General features: G+C 34.8%; 1 protein-coding gene across 4 annotated transcripts in view; it reads right to left on the bottom strand.

The window, feature by feature from the left end:
• st3gal3a (ST3 beta-galactoside alpha-2,3-sialyltransferase 3a) overlaps positions 1 to 21,661 on the bottom strand; it is a 33,099-nt gene extending 11,438 nt beyond the window's left edge. Inside the window, exons 1-9 of one of the 4 annotated variants that reach the window (XM_043242043.1) lie at positions 21,461 to 21,661; positions 19,191 to 19,339; positions 15,271 to 15,318; positions 12,360 to 12,402; positions 9,444 to 9,536; positions 5,128 to 5,222; positions 1,608 to 1,671; positions 1,378 to 1,473; positions 965 to 1,151 (exon numbers count right to left, since the gene is read on the bottom strand). In XM_043242043.1, coding sequence (XP_043097978.1) covers positions 965 to 1,151; positions 1,378 to 1,473; positions 1,608 to 1,671; positions 5,128 to 5,222; positions 9,444 to 9,536; positions 12,360 to 12,402; positions 15,271 to 15,318; positions 19,191 to 19,308 — 744 coding nt within the window. In that variant the 5' untranslated portion in view covers positions 19,309 to 19,339; positions 21,461 to 21,661. The remainder of the gene's footprint in view (positions 1 to 964; positions 1,152 to 1,377; positions 1,474 to 1,607; positions 1,672 to 5,127; positions 5,223 to 9,443; positions 9,537 to 12,359; positions 12,403 to 15,270; positions 15,319 to 19,190; positions 19,340 to 21,460) is intronic. The other 3 variants (XM_043242044.1, XM_043242045.1, XM_043242046.1) reach the window with 3 other exon arrangements.
• Between the last annotated feature and the right edge of the window lie 68 nt (positions 21,662 to 21,729).

Below are 21,729 nucleotides of genomic sequence, written 5' to 3'. Positions count from 1 at the left end.
CTCTAACAGAAGAGAGACCAGATGTGTGCACCATTTTCATTAGCATGCTGGAGATAACACAGAGAAAGAGCTGCTTGACTAAACCCAAACCCGGGAGATAAGGTGGCCATTCTCCGGGCCAGACCGCACAATTAAGCACATCACTGAGCTCCTGTCAGTCACCTGAGGAAACACTACACTGGCTGACTCACAAAGACGCTGGCCTCGCACACAGCTGCATATCAAAGACACATCAAACACAAAACCCATATCCGCCTCTTACTCAATCAAACCACAATGCCAACATACTTTCACAGGTACCTGTGGTGACACACTTTTGTCCTATATTTCATAAACTCAACTTTAGAAGTGGTCAGTTTTTAACTCGGCGACATCGTGAAAACCTTGTGACCTTGCACATCTGTTTCTGCTCCTTGAAAACACAGTTTTAATGTAACTTCTGCTGATTTGTCAGCAAGATAAACATATCTAGCTTTCTAAAAGTGACTTAAAAGCATTGGTAAAAATGTGTTGATGATCCACTTTGTATGCAATGCTTTTTCCAGCAAAAGTGTTTGATATTTATGATTACATTATAGCTGCTCTGTAACAAAAAATATTATGGAAAATGTAAAGAAGATAGCTTGTTTCTATCTATTTTTTTGACTCTAGGCATTCATATTTAAAATGATTGTTCAGAGAACACACTATGCTGCCCCCTATTGGTAAATGTGTACACCAGCAAATGTTCTTCATAAACCCTCACAGTTTAATTCATTTTTAGCAGACATTTTCTTTGCTAATTTTAAAAGAAATCTGTGGAGTAGCATTAAACACTTAAAAAAACACAACTGAGAATGCTACATTCCTGTCGCTGAATACAAATAAAAATCAAATTAAAACCTGAAACAGTGACTAAATAAATAACGAAAAAAAGTAGAGCATCTGATTCAGGTGTGAGTGGTCAGTTGTTTGGACGCCTTACCAGCTTTTCATTAAACACCATGTAACGCAGCCATTTGAAGTCCATGGGTTTAAAGGCAGATAAGACGAACAGCGAGCTCTTCTCGTAGCGCTCGGGTTTCTGGATGGCTCCTTCAGGGTACGTGATACGCATGGTGGTCTTTGAGCCGACGTCCTTCTCGAACCCAGCGACTGGAGCCTCGTTCAGTCTAAACCCAGAGGACACATCAATATGACTTCCAAAACGTCTCCTTTTACTTCCTGCCATTAACGTACAGGATTCAGCGGTGAACATTATTAACTGTTTACGTTTGCTTTGAAAATAACTTGCTCTTCTTCTCAACTGATCTGTGTTAGCATGCCAAATTTAGAGAGAGAGAGAGAAAAATTTCCAAGCAATAATTAATAAAATATTTTATTTCTACAATAACTTACCTTACAACGACATCATACTGGTCGATTTGGGATCCCAGGGACTTATTGAACAGAATGCCTCCGTTGCCAATAATAATACACTTCTTACAACTAATACTACAGGAGAAAATGACAAAACATGATTTTTATGGTTCATACGGTTCATTCTTTAATAAACTAATTATTTGTTTCCTGCAAAAGAAAAGCAGTGAGTCTGACTGTGTTTTGGTGATTATGTGGACGTTAATTACCTGTCCAGTTCTGAGCCCAGTGAATATCTCTTTGTAGCTTGTAAAATATGATCAGTGATTTTTTCTGTGGACAGAGAAAATGCAATTATTTACTTAGAGAGGTAAACTTAATAAAACACCCCAAACTATAACAACTAAACACAAATTAGTTAACTAAAGAGTACAGTTACTCAGTTTATGCTCTCATGAGCTGTTTGTTTGCAAACTATGGTGAACTGAGGCATCTATGCTGACTAATATTACTCGTAGTGCGATTCAAAATGAGTCAAACCACCCACTCGTTCACATTTTTTGCAACATGAATGAGTTTATTTTTTCACAAGAACAGATTTGGAGAATAGTAGCATTGCATCACTTTTTCAGCAATGTATGCTCTGCAGTGAATGGGTGCCGTCAGAGTCCAAACTGCTGAAAAAACATCACAATAATCCACAAATAAACAAGTGATAAAATATGAGCCCTCTATTATTATCATTGCTTTCTCTAGTGAAAAAAGCAGCTTTTTGGAATCAGGAGAGAAATATGCACAGATCAAACAGTTTAGGCAAATGAAAGACGGTTTAAAGTGCCCCTATAGGTTCATATTTTTAGCAGGTTGATCAAGATCAAGTCTTTCATAGTCTTATATGCAAAAGCTCCATATTCCAAAAGATCTGCTCGAGCAACAAGCGGCGGGCAGATGTTTCATGCTGACGTCAACATGTAATGGCTTGGGATTCATTCTAAAATCGACTCGTTTAAATGATTCAGAATCGACTCATACTTTTTGCATGGTGTACTTTCAGATTTAAAACTCTGCAGGATGTTTTTATTCATTTAGAGATGAAAAAGGTCATTTTGAAGGTAATTTATCCATATATAGGGGCGCTTCAAAAGATTTCTCTTAAACACACTACCCTTGATTTTATAAGTCTTTAACTGGTGGACTGGTGTGGATTACTTGTGGACCTTTGTGATGTTCTGATCAGCCGTTTGGGCTCTCGTTCACTTCAGAGGGTATACTGGTGAACAAGTGAGGGAATGCTACATTTCTCAAACCCTGTTCTGATCAAGACACGAACCCGTAACATTTTAGATGGACTGAGGGTGAGCACGTTTTCAGCTAATTCTTATTTTTAGATGAGGGACATTTCTAAAGAAGGCCGGTCACACGCTACCGACGGTGCTGTAGCCTCCTGGGAAAAAACCTGCATCGCAGCTTCAAACACACTCAAGAACAAGTTAAGAACACTCTTTATCTTGCGCACAATCCACCATACTATATTTAGTAAAACTTCCACCGAAAGGCAAGCTCTTTATGCTAAAGATAACAGAACAGGATTTGTTCGTAATTCCACAACACCAAAACCAATATTCTGCATCACTTTTGTTCCATTTTATACCGTGCCTAACCAAACAATGTTATCCAGATTACTTGGAAAAGTAATATCACTCCTTTCCTCAACATGCCACTCCATTTAACGCATCCTTCATGCAGCATAAAAAGTTTAATCCATAGGGTTAGGGCTCTGTTTAAAAGCATGAGCGGCATTTTAAGTGCTTTTCATCTCAACATCACATTAGAGCACATTAGACAGCAGTAATTCCCACGCAGACATGTAACTCAAGCACAAGTGTTTCTGCTGAAAGGCACGGCTTGTGAAACATCAGCGGGACGGACGCAGAGATGCCGACAGCTCTGCTCTTAATGTCCCACACCATCTGCCAAAGCAGCTAAACGGAGTACAGCTCATCACTTAACATGTGCATTCGTGATTTAATCAGGCTGGAAGGTAATTACACCCAAAAACCTCCAGGGCTGACACGAACGAAGGTGAGTGGAAAGGAGAAATGCCTCATGTTTCTGGTTTAAACATCTGAAAGCACACCACGGAAAAGGTGATTGAATAGAGGCCACGAGAAAATAGCTTCCACCTTACCTGCAGGAGCCCTTGGTGACTGGTGACTAAGTGGACGTTAGTTTAACATCCACAAACCATCTACCTAATATTTATTTTTTCCTCATTTGTAGGTCATGTGCAAACATTAATATCACCGGGGTATCCTGGTGTTTGCTATGCACATAATACATTACCATTTTAAATGTCTAGGGTGAGTAAGATTAAAAAGAAAGGAATTAATTAATACTTTAGCATAGGAACCAATTCTCACTATTAACTAGTTGCTTATTAGCATGCCTATTATTAACATATTAGCTGTTTATAATTAATACTTATAAAGCACATATTCTGCATGGCCATGCATAATCCAACTCAACACCTACATTTAACAACTAACTTACTAAGCTTTAATTAGGAGTTTTAGGAAAAAAATGTTGTTAATGGTTTGGGTAACACTTTATTTTGATAGTCCACTTTAGACTAAGAGTAAGTAACTGCAACTAGTATTAGTAGACTGTCTGCTTAATATCTACTTAATTCTTTTACGGGGCCACAACATACCGACTGTGAGAAACTTTGAAAATATACGAAAGTATGACTACTAACTCTAAACCTTCCCTAACAGTCTACTCTGAAAGTTAGTAGACATGTAGTTGCAAATTAATGAGAATTTGTTGACATGTAGTTAGTTAGTTCAATGTCTAAAATGGACGATCACAATAAATACCTAATTTGTTAATAGCGAGAACTGACCTTAAAATAAAGCGTGGCTAAAAACGAACACTTTTATTCAGTAAGGCAGCATCAAATTAATTAAAAGAGACAGTAAAGACATTTATAATGTTAGAAAAGGTTTCTATTTTAAATACACGCTGATCTCTTAAACTTTCTAATGAAACTCCTAATTAAGTAATTTCAAATTGTCATATTTCATAATTTAACATAAAAATTTGTTTATTCAAATAAGTAAATTGTACTATTTTAAAATGTAATTATTCAAACATTTGACCAGCAGTGTACAATACGATAGAATATAAAAATAATGGATGTGCAGAATAAACGCCTGGACTGATGCATTACGACAATGCTATTTTCAGTGTTAAAGAAAACATCTGAATTCTTAATTGACTTTTTGCCTCACTACTAGACCCTTAATGAAGTACAACATTTACATTTATGCATAATCATAGACACCTGAAAATATCTGAGAAGAACTGTGAAAATACAAACATACAACAATCGCCGAGATTCCTATCCGACTAGCATTTGATTTCTCAGAGCACTTTCTGACTGAACAACAGGTTGTGATTTCCTTTGTGATTTGTTCAGAGTTTGTGTGAGGAAAAACACAGGCGTCTGAGATTACAAAGCACGTCTTGTGAAACACTCATTTACTTGGCCTCCTCAGGGAGAACTAGGCCCGCCTGAATCAAGTGTGTGAGTTATGATTGTTCTGTTGTTTATGATATACTGAATATGTTTTAATCGGATCGTCTGTTAACGAAACCAATGATCTCCTTTTACCAGAGTATTGCAGAAGATGTTCTTAACACGTTTTAAGGATTTTGAAATCATGTTTTAACTAAACCCATTTATATTCATGTAAAATAAAACAAACTTTGATTGAAAGAATGAAATACCTTGTGTTCTTATTCCAAACGGAGGCAGGTAACTGCTGATCTTTGATAGCCGCTTGAAATTTGGATCAAGGAACATGGGGGCAGGTTTTGAAAACCTAAAACAATAAATAATAAAACAAAGAGAGAAAACGCAAGTTAAAACAAGCACGCTAATCGCTCCGCATGAGAAAAGGGGTGCGATACTTTGATATCCGGTGGAATATCTCAAACAGTGGAATATTTGGAAGGATTACGAGGTTTGCGTTACCCATAATCCACTGGCCAACGGTGTGTTTATCAGTTAGTAAGAGATGAGCGCTGGAATGTCTAAGAAAGTCCAGCCTAAACTTGACCTTTCCTCAAAACAAGCAGAGAGACTTATAAGAAGCTGAGATCACCAAGATACAAAGCTTCTCACTTAAAGACATTAGACTACAGCCAAACTACATTTCTGAAAAAAAGAATGAAAGAAACCGTGGAAACTACTACAATGAAGCTGTTTAAGGAGGCAAACTATATATATATATATATATATATATATATATATATATATATATATATATATATATATATATATATGACTGTGAGATGACAATTATTTTTGCAATCTGAATGGCTTTTTCCCACAAAAACTAAAATTTCCACCGAAGATTCTCATCTGAAATGCTATTTTCAGTCAGAAGACTAAAATTGTGAAATAAAACCATTTGTAAAATATTAATATTATTTTCACAATGGATGGAAAGCATTTTGAACTTGAAATTACCTACAAATGAGGAATGAGGACTTTCTATATACTTGACGCTGGAAAGAAAAGAAACTGAAATGATTGAATGTATGACCGGGAACTGTTTTTAGCTGAATAATTCACCAAGTTAAATTTGATCTTTGTGGTTAAGCTATATGACACTAGTTAAAGTGTTATTACACTCGCTATCAGAATGTCTGCCACTAATATGATTAGACTGATTGATTATTCTTGCTCTGATGACATTGGGTTACAATGCTGCTTGATGACCGAAAATAGAGCGTTTATACTAATGAACTTGACAGAATTTATTATTATTTATAGGCAAAATATTTAGATTTAATTATAAATTATAAACAAATGTATTTTTATATAAAAAAATGTATTGTGGCATTATGTAAAAAAAACAATTTTACAATTAATTTTAACAATAACTGTGTGAAACAATTATTGTATCGTTTCTTAAGAATGGCCAAAAACACCAAACAAATAAAAAACTAATAATAAAGTACAAGGAATTAAAAAAAAACTGCATAATGCGACCAATAGATTATAATAGGTCTTGGGTATGTCTTTACAAAAAACAGCTTTATTGTTTAATGCTGTGTAGCAGCAACACCTATAGCATGTTATGCAAACAATCATTAACGCTGCCTGTGGAAAAACTCCCATTCTGTCCACAAATACCACCTGGCAAAGCTGCATTTCAAGGAGAAACGCCTCGATGTCTGTCAACATCCTCTACCCAGAGTGCACCTGATACAACATCCACGTCACAAACTCCACCGAACATCTGAGTGGCTGACAAAACACCACCTGAACACTTGGGTCAGGCCGTACGCAGCTGTCCGAGCCCTGGAGTAATGCACTAATGACACAGGTGGTCCGGTGTATCCCATTCCCACGGCTGCACCACGACTCTGTGCTTCCTCACGTCCCGACACTGTAAGTGAAGGTGACACGCACTCCTGCGTTTCTCACCGCCTCGAACCTCCAAACACGTACACTTGTGAGAAAAGTATGTGAACCCTTCATAATTACTAGGATTACGGCATGCACGAGTCCTTGACTATAATTGGATATTCATTTCATAATACCGATTTTAAATGAGCCACATTTTCACAGAATAAATGTTAAGATGAAGCATTTCAGAAGGTTTCAGCAGGTGCTTCTAAGAGATTGTTGCCTAAAGTTATTAAATTACTAAAACTGCACCTGGAAATCATTTTTAATCAGTTTCTCACAAAATCAACTAATCTGAGCTGCCAAACAGATTTATTGGTAACACTTTACAATGAGGTTCATTAGTTAACATTAGTGACCAGGAACCAAGAATGAACAATACTTCTACCGCATTTACTGATTGTAGTTAATGCTAGTGTCTCATTTACTAACGCATAGTTAAAATCTAAATTTGTGTTTGTTAACATTAACGCACTGTGAACTAACATGAATGATTGTATCTTTATGAACATTAACAAAGATGAATAAATAGAGTATTGTTTATGTTAGTTAATACATTAAGTAATGCTAACAAATGACACCTTATTGTAAAGTGTTACATGTTTATTTAATATTTGACCATGTTAGACGTCCCATTTCAGTGTCTGCATTTCATTAATTAAACTATCTGCTTTAGTATTTTAAATTACTAATGTGAAAATAAAACATCAAAATACGGCTGAAATAATGTTCCTTCTTCATTCAGTGTCACATATACATATATATATATATATATATATATATATATATATATATATATATATATATTTTTTTTTTTATTATTATATATTTATGTATTTATTTTAAAGGAATTTTATTTATTTACTGAATGACATTTTATTGGGTGTTTACTATAAATCATGGTAAAACTGTATGACAGTAATTAATGTTTAATTTAATGTTTACTATATTTACATTTCTCCAAAGGACACCAATATTAAGCATCAAAGCGAACTCATTTGAGTTAAACAGAACTAAGTCTTTTGAGCGTGACCTCTAATGCTATTTATGATTCACATGTGTTGTGTAAGCACATAAATGCAAGTGTGCTCTTGACTATTTTATTTCCAGAGCAGTGGTCAGGCTGTAAACAGGTTCATGTTCAACAACGCGTAGCAAATGCTAATTACAAGGCCAACTAAATGCTGTAGATTTAGTGTCTCAACAAACACTGTAGATGTCATGGTCTATTTAATATTCCCATCTGACTCCACTTACAGCAGAAAGGTTCAGGATCAAGACCAACCTGAGTCATGTGATCTGGTCCTGAGTCCCAATTTTACACAACTCAGCTTTTGCCATTTAGGGGGTCACTGTACTATAAGAACATGCTGCACTATTAAAAATAAAATAAATATCCTCTGTGCACCTGTGCATAGTTTTTTTAGGTAGCTTTGCAGTTAAGTTTCTTGAAGCATCTTGGATATATATATATATATATATATATATATATATATATATATATATATATATATATATATATATATATATATATATATATATATATATATAACTGGAAACATGTTTTTGGATTATGACATTTGTGATTTTTAACATTTTATATATATATTTAAAACATTATCACAAATTTAAAACCATAATGGTTCTAACAATACACTATTAACTATGTATATTTGATTTTATAATGTGTGTTTTGACCTGATCCAAGAACCAGAAAACAAATAAGTGAAGAACGATAAAAAATAAAACTAAACAAAAAGGATTGAGATAATGCAAGAATGAATACGATCCATAAACGGTGGTTTATATTAATCTCAGAGGCTCAGGCAGGACTCTTTCGGCTAAAGGAAAGCTTTGCGTGTCAGTCGCGTGAATCAGAAGCACGGGTTTCTCACGCACTGGGAGCTCAGAGGAGCACAACAGACCCAAAAAAAGATCTGCATCATTTCTGCTGCCAGCGAGGCGCTCCGCAGACACTTTTCTGAAACATGCCTTAAATCAACACATAAGGGATAAAGAGCATTCACGGTGGGGAATCTTCTCAGACGCTGAATTATTTAAAAGAGAAGAAGGAAATGTCATTCTATGCTTCTCTCAAGAGCATTGCATCCTCACTCTGTAATGGCTTTATACAAAACTGCGCAACACACATGAAGTGATGCACGATTCTACAAGAAGAAGAAGAAGAAGAAGAAGAAGAAGAAGAAGGTCAAGTCCTACGTAGCTGACAAAACTGTTCTCTACCTTTCTACTGTACGTTCTCACTCCTTCTGAAAAATGAATAAATAATCCAAAACAGAATAAACCTCCAAAGCTGGGTAAAGCTAGTTAAATATCACATGGCTAGTTACCAGTATGAGATCGTTCTGCGCACTTTCAAGATGATTTCATCTGGACAAGCTGATGCAAGCAACACTAACCAGCTCGCTAGTCACTAACTAGCAATGCTTGTACAGAAGCGATAAAGAAATCTAATTGGAAAGGTCAACTAGAGTAAACTCCTTGCACTTTCAAGGCAAATGTCCTTTGTCGTTCTGCAAGGTTGTAATAGCAGGAAGATGAGCTGCATGCACATTTACAAATATGAAATTGTGAATTGTCACGGCGCACAATGAGATCAGCTTACTTTGGGTAGATTGAAGTCATCTTGGCCTCTGCGTAACCCGGTTTACACTCGCCTTTACTGAGATTACCATATTTATACTGCAGCTCCAGAGGCCTGCGAACCAAAGACAGAAAATGATCATTCGGTAGCGTCCTAGCAGAGTATCACAGATAACTCCCAGCAGGTTACACTAACTCTTTACTGTTTCACAATACTTTACTGTACAGTACACAGTACTGCATTGAGTACATGAGCGCTTTTCTTTATAATGCACGGCTTAAGTGTAGGTTTTTTGGTGAAAGAACTTGCAATGATGCATTACATTGATTGCAAAAGTATGAACATCGATAATAATCAGAAAAGTTGAGCAGTAATTCAGCGTATTAGAATGATTTCTGACAAACCATTAGAAACACGATGCTAAAAATAAATGACATTTTATAATATAATATATCCATACGATTATTTTAAAATAATACCACTTAATAAAATATCAGTTTTAGCAGATTTTCTAATTAAATACACTAACGTATACGCTCATGAAGACTGCGTTTATTTAATCAAAACGTAATCTTGCAAAATGTTGTTACAATATAACATAATAATTAGTATTTTAATATATTAGTATAGTATAATTTATTTCTGTTATGCAAAACTGAATGTCCATCAGCCACTCCAGTCTAAAGTGTCACATGATCCTTTAAAATCACGGCGATATGCCGATTTATTATAAGAATTATCAATGTTGGCAATAGTTGTGCTGCCAAATATTTTTTGGAAACTGCATTACTTTTTCAGGATTCTTGGATGATTAAAAAGTGAAAAAGAACAGCATGTATTCAAAATATAAATAGTTTGTAACAAAATAAATCTTTTATATCACCTCTCATAAATTTTCTAAATTTTCATAAATTCACATCTTTGCTAAATAAAAGGTTTAATTTAAACTTTACATTTTTTACTTTTTTTAAAAAAGAATAAAAATGTACTGACCCTGAACTTTTGAATAGTGTATATTGTTAGAAAAGATTTCTATTATAAATAAATGCTCTACTATTTATTCATCATACATACCCAGACAAAAAATAAATTAATTAAGCAGCACTAATAATAAATGAACAATGATTTCTGAAGGATCATTTGACACTTTAGACTGCAGCAATGGCTGAAGAAAATTCACAGAAATATATTCAACTTTAGCATATTAAAACAGAAACCATTATTTTGTAATGACATTTAGTTGTTTTTCTGTATTTTTAATCAAACGAATGCAGCCTTGATGAGCATAAGAGACTTCTTCAAAAACCATTACAAGTCTTACCGACCTAAACATTTTGACCGGCAGTGTAAATGTAAAAAGACGAAAAATCTTACCGATCCCAAGTTTTTTAACAGTATGGTGTAAAATTCACCTTAAACTATTCTAACAAAAAAACAAGTCCTTTACGTAAAATACGAACAATACAGATGTTGATATAATAATTAAAATTAAAAGAAATAAATCTTGGGAGTAATTAAAATGCCCCAGACCACGCTCATTTAAATTTGATTGATTTAAGTTTCTCAAGCAGATTAACATGCCTAAAACGGAGCTCTGTATCTTACTAAATGCTTTGGAGTCTGGAGAGAAGAAAAAGCAGCTGTGTCGAGCTCACGGTGCCCAGAGGATGTGCAATGATGTACAAGCCTGCTCCATGAGATGACAACTTGTGTGAGGAGTAGTTTATTTTATATAAGCGCCAATATAAACCCACTAATTCACAGGCGGGCAAATGGAAACTTTCTAGTAAGTTTACATCAATACTGTGAGCGCTGGACATATAAAGATGACCTGTTGACAGTGTCATTTATACAGGTGGCCGTTAATGGTAATAAGAGAGGTCGAGCCATGTTTTACTTCGGGTAAACGGACCTCCCATACAGATACAATCAGGACTGTTAAATCAGACAAGGCTGGGTGAGAGCCAAGAGATCATTCATTAGAAATGCTTTAGGGCGCAATTAATTATCCTTCCAAAGTAAAGCTCAAATAAACAACAAGCCGAGTTATAAAGAGAGACAAATTGCTGGACAGTACAGGCCAAAGTGAACTTACACACATACATGCACACTCTGAAATTCTGTTACGAAACCTAGTGAGCGCTCTCGCCCTACATAGCCAGCTGCCTTCGAAGGCAACGACCCAACTGAAGTTATTTGGTGTCATACAAACAGTAACTCGTGAAAGATTAGAAAAGAGTACAAAAGAGCATTAAATGTTGGGGGAATGAGTGCGTTTTATACTACAGTAACATATATAGAAACAGATTAACCGCACTTCTATTGTACATTAAAACACAGAGGCTTCTATGAGTCCATTATAAGTCCATTAATGATTATATGAAATATTAAACCAAAGGACTAGGTAAGTAGTCATATATCAACACCCTGTTTTAAAAATGAAACAAACAGAAATGAAAGATTTAATTTTCAAAAATGTTTAATAATTAATCAAATTTATATTGCAAAAATAATTAAAAAAAATATACATACTATAAATAACAATAAAAATTATTATATGTGTGTGTGTGTGTGTGTGCGCGCGTGTGTGTTATACATTTATAGATCAATGTAGTTACAGCCCAAATGGCTCAGTTTTTAACAATAAAATGTTTGTATTAAATGTTAACAAATTAATGTTTCTATTCTATTCATGTTTCTATTCGATGCTTTGGTAAAATATTAACATTTAAACTGTAGCATAACAAATGTTAAACAAATTTTGGGTGAAGTAGTCCATTTACTTTATTATCTTTTTTTTTTTTTTGGAAAAAGGTGGCTAAATATGAGATCTCACCTTAAAATGCGCGTAAAGAAATAAGGTATGAAATGCTGCCTATGTAGGCGACTGGCTAGGTTTTGGAACAGAACCGACAGCCTCAGCCATGTGTTACTTACAGTTTTCTGTCAAGCTTGGTAAGAAATCCTTGCTTGTCGTATTCTAAAGAGAAAAGAGATACAAGAAATCAACAGAGTTTACGTCCCTGAAAGAGAAAGAAGAGAGAGAGACGCAGTGTGTTATCGTCACTGAGCCAACAGGAAGGAAAGGATATATTTCGGCAGAAAACTATATCTGTTATTGAGAGCGCAGAGAAAGAGGTTATTATTGCAGTTACACAGTAGGAAATGTGAGAGGCTGATTACTGTTATAGGCCAACATGGGTGGTATATATATGTGTGACAGTCAGAAGCACCAAAAAAAACCAGACAAAACAAAATTGATTATGACTCCCAGAGTTGACTCTAAACAGCCAGGAAGGAAAATACTGAAACATACTCTGTGCAAAAAAAAAAAGGAAAAAACCACAAACACTGCAGAGTACAATGCAAGTATGCCTAGCTTTCTCACTTTAGTGAACTATTCATTTTAAAGTAGTCTTGTTGGGATTGATAAATGTGTTTAGAATGATCTACCTACAGCTCAATACATGGAGAATGTGCGCTTGCAGTGCACTGGTCAAGCATTTGCATGTTTTGGCCAAACATTTCACAAACTTTAAATGAAAATATGTACAGCTGCAATATGGCCATGAAATCCTGTTTGATGCGAGAATAAAAAAAAGTGCGGGTAAAAAGCATATGACTAGCACTGCTAGGAGTGTTATTTTGTATATCTTAGCTATAAAATACATTCGAATACCTGACTAGAGAATGATAAGGATGACATGATCACACCCTTATGCAAGCTGATAAAATTAAGATTAAATATGACGTTTATGTAATTATAAAAAGTCTATTAAGTAAGATATGTTATTGTTCTAAGTGCTACATTAGACTGCATAGTTCAGTGAATCAGGTAATACAGTTTTGAAGTGATGCTACGTGAAATCTGTAAAAAAAAAAAAAAAAAACTAAAACAAAACAAAAAAAGATAAACATAGAAAGAACCCTTAAAAATAGGTCAAGACATATTTTTGACATATCTCAAGACATATTTTTGATCAAATAAGCCGATTACATGACCTGAGAAAGAAAGATAGAATGAATGAACAAAACGAAAGAAAAGAGAAAATAAACAAAGAAGGGAAAAACGATCGTCTGAAAAAAGAAAGATTGAAAATATATCAACAATAGAAAGACATAAAAACATATGAACAAACAACAACTAATGAACAAATATAAACAAACAAAAAAAAAGAAACATTATTAAAAGCGAAAAAAGAATGATAACACTTTACCACAGGTAACATTTGTTAACAAATAACAATAAATTCTTAATTGACCTATTTGTAATAGTTAGTAAGGTACGTTTAGGTATTAGGGATGTAGAATAAGGTGTTAATATGTGCTTAATTAGCACTAATTAATAACTAATATTCTAGCATGCTAATGAGCAACTGACAGCGGAACAAACAATCAAATAAAAGAAGAAGAAAAAAGAAGAAACGAAAGAATAAGAGAAAGAAACTTGCAGTCACTAGAGTATTAATAGACTGTCTGCTTAAAAACACTTTATTTTAATGAGCAAGTATGTGTCAACTTCTTCTACTAACCCTAACAGTCGACTCTCGGGGTTAGTAGACATGCAGATTAATCACTAGCTGAAATGTAGTTGGTATATTGTCTAAAGCGGACTATATAAAGTGTAACCGTAAAAACTAATGAAAGAAAAGAATTAAAGCACCGACGACAAACGAAGAAGAAAGAACGAACCAAAGATAGAAAAAGGAACCCAAGAACTGGAATGAACGAAACAGCTAAAAGAACAGATGAAGAAGGAAGGAAGAAAGAAAGACAATGCAGGCACATGATCTCTGGGGTTGTTGAGGCTGGTGTTCTGGTGAAGTTGCATTAGAAGTCTCAGGAGCTGCAGCAGGTGTTAGTCACAGCAGAAATCATCTTACAAAGATCACAGTGCTTCTGTCAGCTAGCTGCCGCCACACCGCTCAACTCCAGATATATACTAGGTCAAAAGCAGCTTACGCTCTACTGACAACATCTGCGACGTGCCGCTACGCCTTTGAAACGGAGGAATACCTGCAGGATTCATTTAAATGGCATGTGCAGGTCACAGATATTGTTGATAGATCTGACATTTCTTCAAATACATTTGTTACATCTGTTATAATCATTTTTCAAGTCAGTATCCATCCCTATGTCGACGTTATTGGTAGTATTAGCGGTAGTGTCATTACTGTAATCTAGATTTTAATATGGGAAGGACTAGACCGGGATTCACTAGACCATGTTAATAGACCAATGTTTAGTACAGCACATAAATCATTCCAGGTTTAAGACTTTTTAATAGTGTTCACAAGAGGTTTTTCACCAGCGCTTGATATGGCATAAAATCTGCAAAGCATAAGAATATAAATCTTCATTAACTTCGTTTCATCAGACAGAAGCACGACAGATGTCTTTGTACTGAATGTGCAGGGAAAAATTCTGCTTTGCGTACTAGAAATGCAATGGAGAAGCTTCATAATGTTGGGAGACCAAATGTGCAACTGAATGATTTCATTATTTTATTTCTTTTTCGTATTTTGAGTGGTGCTGAACCAGGATGCTTGAGAAAACGAGCATTATTTTTTACATTCGAAGAGTCTATTCCAATTAATCTCAATCAAATCGCAGTTGGGTTGTTTTGATTAGCTAAAAAAAAAACAATTTAAAAAAAAAAAAAATGTTTTTGCATACAAATTGATCAAAAATTAAAGATATGTATTGTTAAATAAGATTTCGATTTAATGCATTTTTAAGAAAACACGACTCAGCACGGCTGCTTTCAACACTGATCTGCCTTAATAATGAAATTATGCAAATTGATCTCCCAAAATTACTGTAGAATCAGTATACGGTAGACCTCTACCTGAAGCTACTACACGTCCCGCGGAGAGAAACCTATCCAAATCAGCCTCTGAAACACAAGAGTGTGAGTTCAGCACACAGAAGGCATGTCATCACCTCTGTTTGACTGAGATCAGATGCTTTTAGTGCCTCTGTAAACGGTGTTGAACAGCAGCAGCACCCGGACTCGAGCGACGACAGCGAAACAAGGCCGTGACTTCGCTTAACATCTGATACGCTGGCTAGCAGATCAGACAACAAATTCAACATGATGCGACTAAAGTAAAAACAAACAGACCTTCAGAGGCACACACACTGTTCAAAACAATGCATTCTTTTATGCGTATGAGAAATACTGGAGAATAAGCAGTGCTTTCACAAATTCAGCATTTACATTCAATGAAAAAATGAGGAATGCTGCAATGCATACAATTAACAACTAATCAGCTAATAAACCAGTTTAGCGAGTACAGCATGATTTCCAGTCTGGGCACGACTGACTGAGTATTTCAAGAGTACCCTCTCTTTAATTACTTATAATTAATTAATTGGACACAGAAATTGTGCTTAAAAGAACAATTCATCAAACCCTCAGGTCGTGTGATTTGTAGATGAGCTAGAAATTTGGAGAAATGTGGCACTGTGTCACTTGGTCAGCAACGGATGCTCTGTAGTGAATGGGTGCCGTCAGAACGAGAGCCCAAACAGTCCAGCAATTAACATCGTGTAAAGTGAAAAGCTGCAAGACTGTAAGAAATAAACCTATAATGAACATAATTTTAACTGAGAATCACTGCTTTCCAGCTATAATTTCTAATTTCTCCAGTAAAACGTCGTCAGGAACATAATCGGCACCATTTACGAAACAGCTTTAGATGAATATGAGGGTGGATTTTGAGTTTTATTATTGAAATAACACATATTTTGGGCAAATTTTAAAAATCGAAATATTTTGATCTATTTTCACTTCATAAGATTTGAACTATTGTGATGTTTTTATCAGCTGTTCAGACCCTCATTCTGATGGCACCCATTCACTGCAGGGCATCCACTGGTTAGCAAGAGATGGAATGCTAAACTCATCTACATCTTTGAAAGCCCGAAGCTGAATACATTTTCACTGTGGAAAAAAAAAGAATTAGATTTGAAAATTCTTTGAAAAATATGGAAAACGCTAATAATCAAGTGTGTGTTTTGAAAAACAGGGATATTTTACCAGATCATCTGCATTATTTGATGGACTATTAAACAGACAATTGTACCAAACATCAATTTTTTTTAAAAAGGTTCTGCCAGGTGGACTTTGGAGAGAACCAAGAATATTCATAGAATCCATAGCACCATATGTGTGTGTGCAAAATGCAGAGCTAGAAATGTCTGTGTGACTGTGAACAGAGAAAACCTGATTTTCTGTTTTTGCACTTACATGCTTATGAATTACACTAGTTGCACAGTAAGCAATATGGTAGCATTTTGTGGTTCAATTTTAGACTGAGGCAGCCTGGTGAAGGAGAAAAAGTCCTGAAACGTTCTTCTGTTGTATGAGCCAAAAAGCAAAATGCAGCCAAATTACTAACAAATGCTGATCAGAGTTTGTTAAAGAGATTATTCCCAGTTCCAATGCATGTTAAAACTACTTTGTTACCTGAACTCCATAAATAATTTACTAGTTACAAACAAGGTTTAATTACCAACCACGTTTTTGTTCTCTTTAATGTAATAACTGCAAATGTTTTCGTGTCAGCAGGGCTTGACATTAACAGCCGAATGCGGGTGGATGTCAGCTGTGGCATGTAATACACTCTGGTGGCTTGAATTTGTAGAATGCAACGTTAATGCATATCTGAGACAAGCAGACTTTTTGAAGAGGCAAGAAAGAAGAGCATTCTCTTGCCCGACCAGATAAATAATCTATGGAAGCTTGTATCCGCCACTGAATAAAAAATAAAAATTTATCGCAACTTTTTATCTCACAATTCGGACTTTTTCTTCTCAGAATTGCAAAATAAAGTCGCAACTGCCAGTCATAAAATTGCGAGATATAAAGTTGGAATTGCAACTTGCGACACAGGGCAGCTGTGTTTTGTTAGATTCGCGTTTTTGAAGTTTGAATCATTTGAGTCAATGATTCAGCATTCTTAAATGAATCAAGCCTCCTGAACGAATCGTTTGAAGGTTTTAATGACTTTAAAATGCTCCCACATCCTGGCGAATGTAGGCACTGATTTCATACGATTGGTAACAAGTAACATTATCTTGTTATATTAGGTGAAATTATTAATAACATGCCTGAGAATTTGTTATAAAAAATATTATGCATGCATTTAATACGGTTAGGGGAAATTGCTGTAAATATTGGGGTCAGTGAAAATGCTGAGGGGCTAGTAAATTAGAAAAACCACTAACCACAGTGGCTGGTTAATGTCAAGCCCTGAGGGACAGTATTACAGAGAGAGAACAACAGATTCATATTTCTATTGTTTCATTATCACAAACATGAAACATATCTGCTCTTTAAATCACAAAGCAATTTATAATACATGCCAATATACACTACTACTCAAAGGTTTAGGGTCAGCGTTTTTTTTTTTAAAGAAAGATCCATTAAATCAATTAAAAGTGACCGTACAGGCATTTACAATGTTACAAAAGATTTCCATTTCAAATAAATGTGCTCTTTTTGAACTTTCTATTCAATAAATAATCCTTATAAAACTGCACCTCATTATTAATAATGAATGAAGAATAATGTGACACCGAAGACTTAAGTAATGATGCTGAAAACTTGTTAAAAGGAACAAATGTATTTTTTTTCCAAAACATTTCAATTGAAAACCACTATTTTGAATTGCAATATTTAACAAAACAGTTTTTATTATTATATAACAAATAAATGCAGCCTTGTTGAGCACAAGAGACTTCCTTTGAGAAGTATTACAGCCCACATTTATTCAAAGCCATGTCAGCGTCTATTTTGACTTCCTTTGAAAAAAATAAATAAATAAAATTAAATTAAATTAGCGACCTTAGACCTTTAAACAGTAGTTTCTAATAGTAGTGTTGCTAACAGCTCTATGAATCAAATTCTGTCAGTGGTGTAATTAATTTCCTCATTTACAGCATTAGTTTTGAGGAGGAAATGATATCGGATTTCACAGCGTCTAATTTTATCTTGTGACGTGTGACCGTGCTGGTGCTGTCTTACCAGTGTGACTTCTGAGGGCATTACTTGCACGAACGCAATCATACACGAAACGTGTTATCAGCAGCAAATCTAAAACATGCTTTTGTGAAATGCGAAATATTTAAAGAAACAAAAACAGGTCTTTTTGCTGAGCAATCGTAATTCTAAGCAAACTTCCATCGCAGATCGTTTTTTGAATTATTTAGTTTTTAAAGCTGGCCATTTTTAGCCTTTTTGACTTAATCCATGGGGTGGACATGAACAGCGATGGACCCTTAGCTCCCTCCTCTGGCCATTACAACATAAGAAAACCTTTATTTTCCAGGGTCTTAGTCGCTTCCTCAGTGATCTGATGCTAAACAAGAAAACTAGGCAGAATCAAAACGATAAAACAAAGCGATAAACCAACAGACTTCATTTTAACCTTACATATCTTTGGTGGGAAACCAGATATAGAGAGGCGACAGTTGTCACATTTCACTTTTTGGAGAATTGAAAAAAAAAAAAAAGCCTCAAAAAGACAAAATGCATTTCCAAAGATCCCCGCCATCAAACGTTCTCTAAATGGCGCCATACATAAAGATATTCTTGTGTGTGACTAACTAGAGCTAGACAAGTCCATCACGCTGATTCATTCACCGCCGACCAACTGTAGCCGAAAACATCATTACACTAAACAATTTAAAGGCATGTTTGCTGGAAGTTTCCTTTTTGTGTTCCATGTAAGAAAATAGTCACGTGAAGACATATAAACTCACGAGATTTCTGGACCGGGCTCCGTAGGTGCAGTCTGCCAGACGAATAGTAGAGGAATATCAGCACCATGATGGGACAAATTAAAAACATGAAGCTCCGTGTGGACTTCATCCTGATCATCTCACTCGAAGCTTCATCTGGGCCGAGTCACCTGAAAGCACAAGCACGCAACACGCTGATCGGTAACCTTCGTCAACTTCGTAAACTGATGTTCTGCCTTTCGACTCGGAACAGTTTGCATCCCGAACCGGCTTTTATTTAAATGGCATAAAACAAAAAGTAAAATGTTATTGCAACATGACCGATGAGTTCAACGTGGGTCAGGAATAACAGAGATGTGTTACTTTTGTGTAGATACGATCAGAACATGCAGTGACAGGCCCGCAGAATAACCTGTTTCTATCAAACTACTCTAGTTGCTACTAACCCTTTAAGATTATAGCTAATGTAAGCAAATATTCTGGAAGTAGTTTATAAGTTGATGCATGTAACTGTTGCTTTAAGGAGATATTTCTACCCGATTTAACCATGCGGTCTGTTATAATAATAATAATAATTTTAAAAAAAAAACTTCCTCTTTATTGGTTTCCACATTAAATCCAACAACAAATATTTTTTGTAAGCATGAGCTTTAATACCATAACTAATATTTACATTTTCGGAAGCATGAATTTTAATATACCATAATATAAAACCAACAACATATTATTAATATAATGTTAAAATAACAGCAGGTTTAATATATTAGCTTCTAATAGGATAGAAAAACATTTTCAATTCCAGTTGTATGCTTTCTTAAGGATATATAATTGAATAACATAACAAATAATTACAGTGTATTGTGCAACAAATTATTTACCATTTCATTAAATATTTTTACAATGATTATAATATAATTTATTTATTACATAATTTAATAACAAGATCTTTTTCAACACAAATGATTACCCTCAAAAAGAAGTATTTTACCGATACCATGATACAGTAATGAAACCTGCTGGGACTTTTACCATAATATAGATCCTAAAGAAGGGAATTTCCATATACAATTAACTATAATACAGCGTATTATATATATATATATATATATATATATATATATATATATATATATATATATATATATATATATATATATATATATAATAAAATTGTATATTATACTATTTAATAATTATAATAAACTATAACTGGATAATATATTTGAACAAGTTTACATAATATAAAAATTAGGTCTCATCTGACATATTATTTTAATTGATTACCCTTATTTAAAAAAGTACAGTAGCAATATCATGTTACAGTAACTGTATGATATCAAACAACAGTTCTTCCTATAACGAAAAAAGAAAAAAATAGTCCTACAGTATCTTCCATCGCAATTTAAAACCAAGTCTATGTGGTGCATGTAATATTCTGTATTTGATTACATATTTTACTTTATAATGAATATAATAAAATGAAATATTCCAATATAATTATGATAAAAATGTTTATGAATATTATAGAACATACCATATTATTGTATTAAGCTTGATAAGATTAAAATATTGACTATTAACTAGTTGTTAGTCATTTTTGAGCATATGTTAATAGATTATTCTACATATGAAAATAATAAAGAAGCCTGAACTCTTCCTATACCTAAACATAACTTTAAAACATAAAATTACTGTCAACATACATCAAATAAGGAGATTACCGTGTTTCCTAATGTTAATGTATCACCTTTATATAATATTATATATTCCATAGCATAAAATAACAACAATATCTTTTCTGAAACGCAATTTGCAAACGAATCAAACACTACAGTATTTAAATGGTGCTCCCAGGTAGGCTACTTCACTATAGTGTATTTCCAAATAATGCTAACTGTTAAATGTCCAAAAATCGCATCACCACAGTACTTTTAGTACAAATGAAATAGGATTACTTCAGTGTTTTAAACCCACCAAACTGCGAGACACGCTTAAATTAAATATATAACCAGTAAGCGTTTTTAACAATCATTAACGACTCGATTAATCCTGGTAACCAATGGAAACTGCTGGGCTACCGGTCGCGGGCTACCGCTACATAACGGTAACAGGCACATCCGGTTAGCGCTTAAGCTAAATCTTAAAAGCACCTCTCGGCCCACCGACTCGCGTCAAGTACGTGAACCGCACAATTAACGTTAAACGGCACACGGGGTTGATAAGAAGCCGTTACAACAGACAAAACGTCAACAAAACGCTCGGCGCGCGTGAAAGGCTAACTGTCCTTTTACCTCAGAGAAACGGAGCGATAATGTAAACATGTCCGTAAAAACACCGCTGTCTCGCGCGTCGCTCGTCGCAGCTCGTCTGGAGGGAAGGGGAAAGCATGTCTTTTATCTCTTATCAGCTCGATTCCCCGGGTGAGCGAAGTGAAGAGAAAACAGAGTTCATCCCGTAAAGGTTGAGGAGGAGGAGGAGAAGGAGGAGGAGGACCTTCTGTCAGGCCTGAACTGCTATTGGCTTGAACACACAAGACCAAAAACACAGTCTGAAACATAGA

Source organism: Puntigrus tetrazona, chromosome 6 (assembly GCF_018831695.1).
Source record: "Puntigrus tetrazona isolate hp1 chromosome 6, ASM1883169v1, whole genome shotgun sequence".
NCBI classification, from domain to species: Eukaryota; Metazoa; Chordata; class Actinopteri; order Cypriniformes; family Cyprinidae; genus Puntigrus; species Puntigrus tetrazona.
This window is presented reverse-complemented; position numbering and strand designations above follow the sequence as displayed.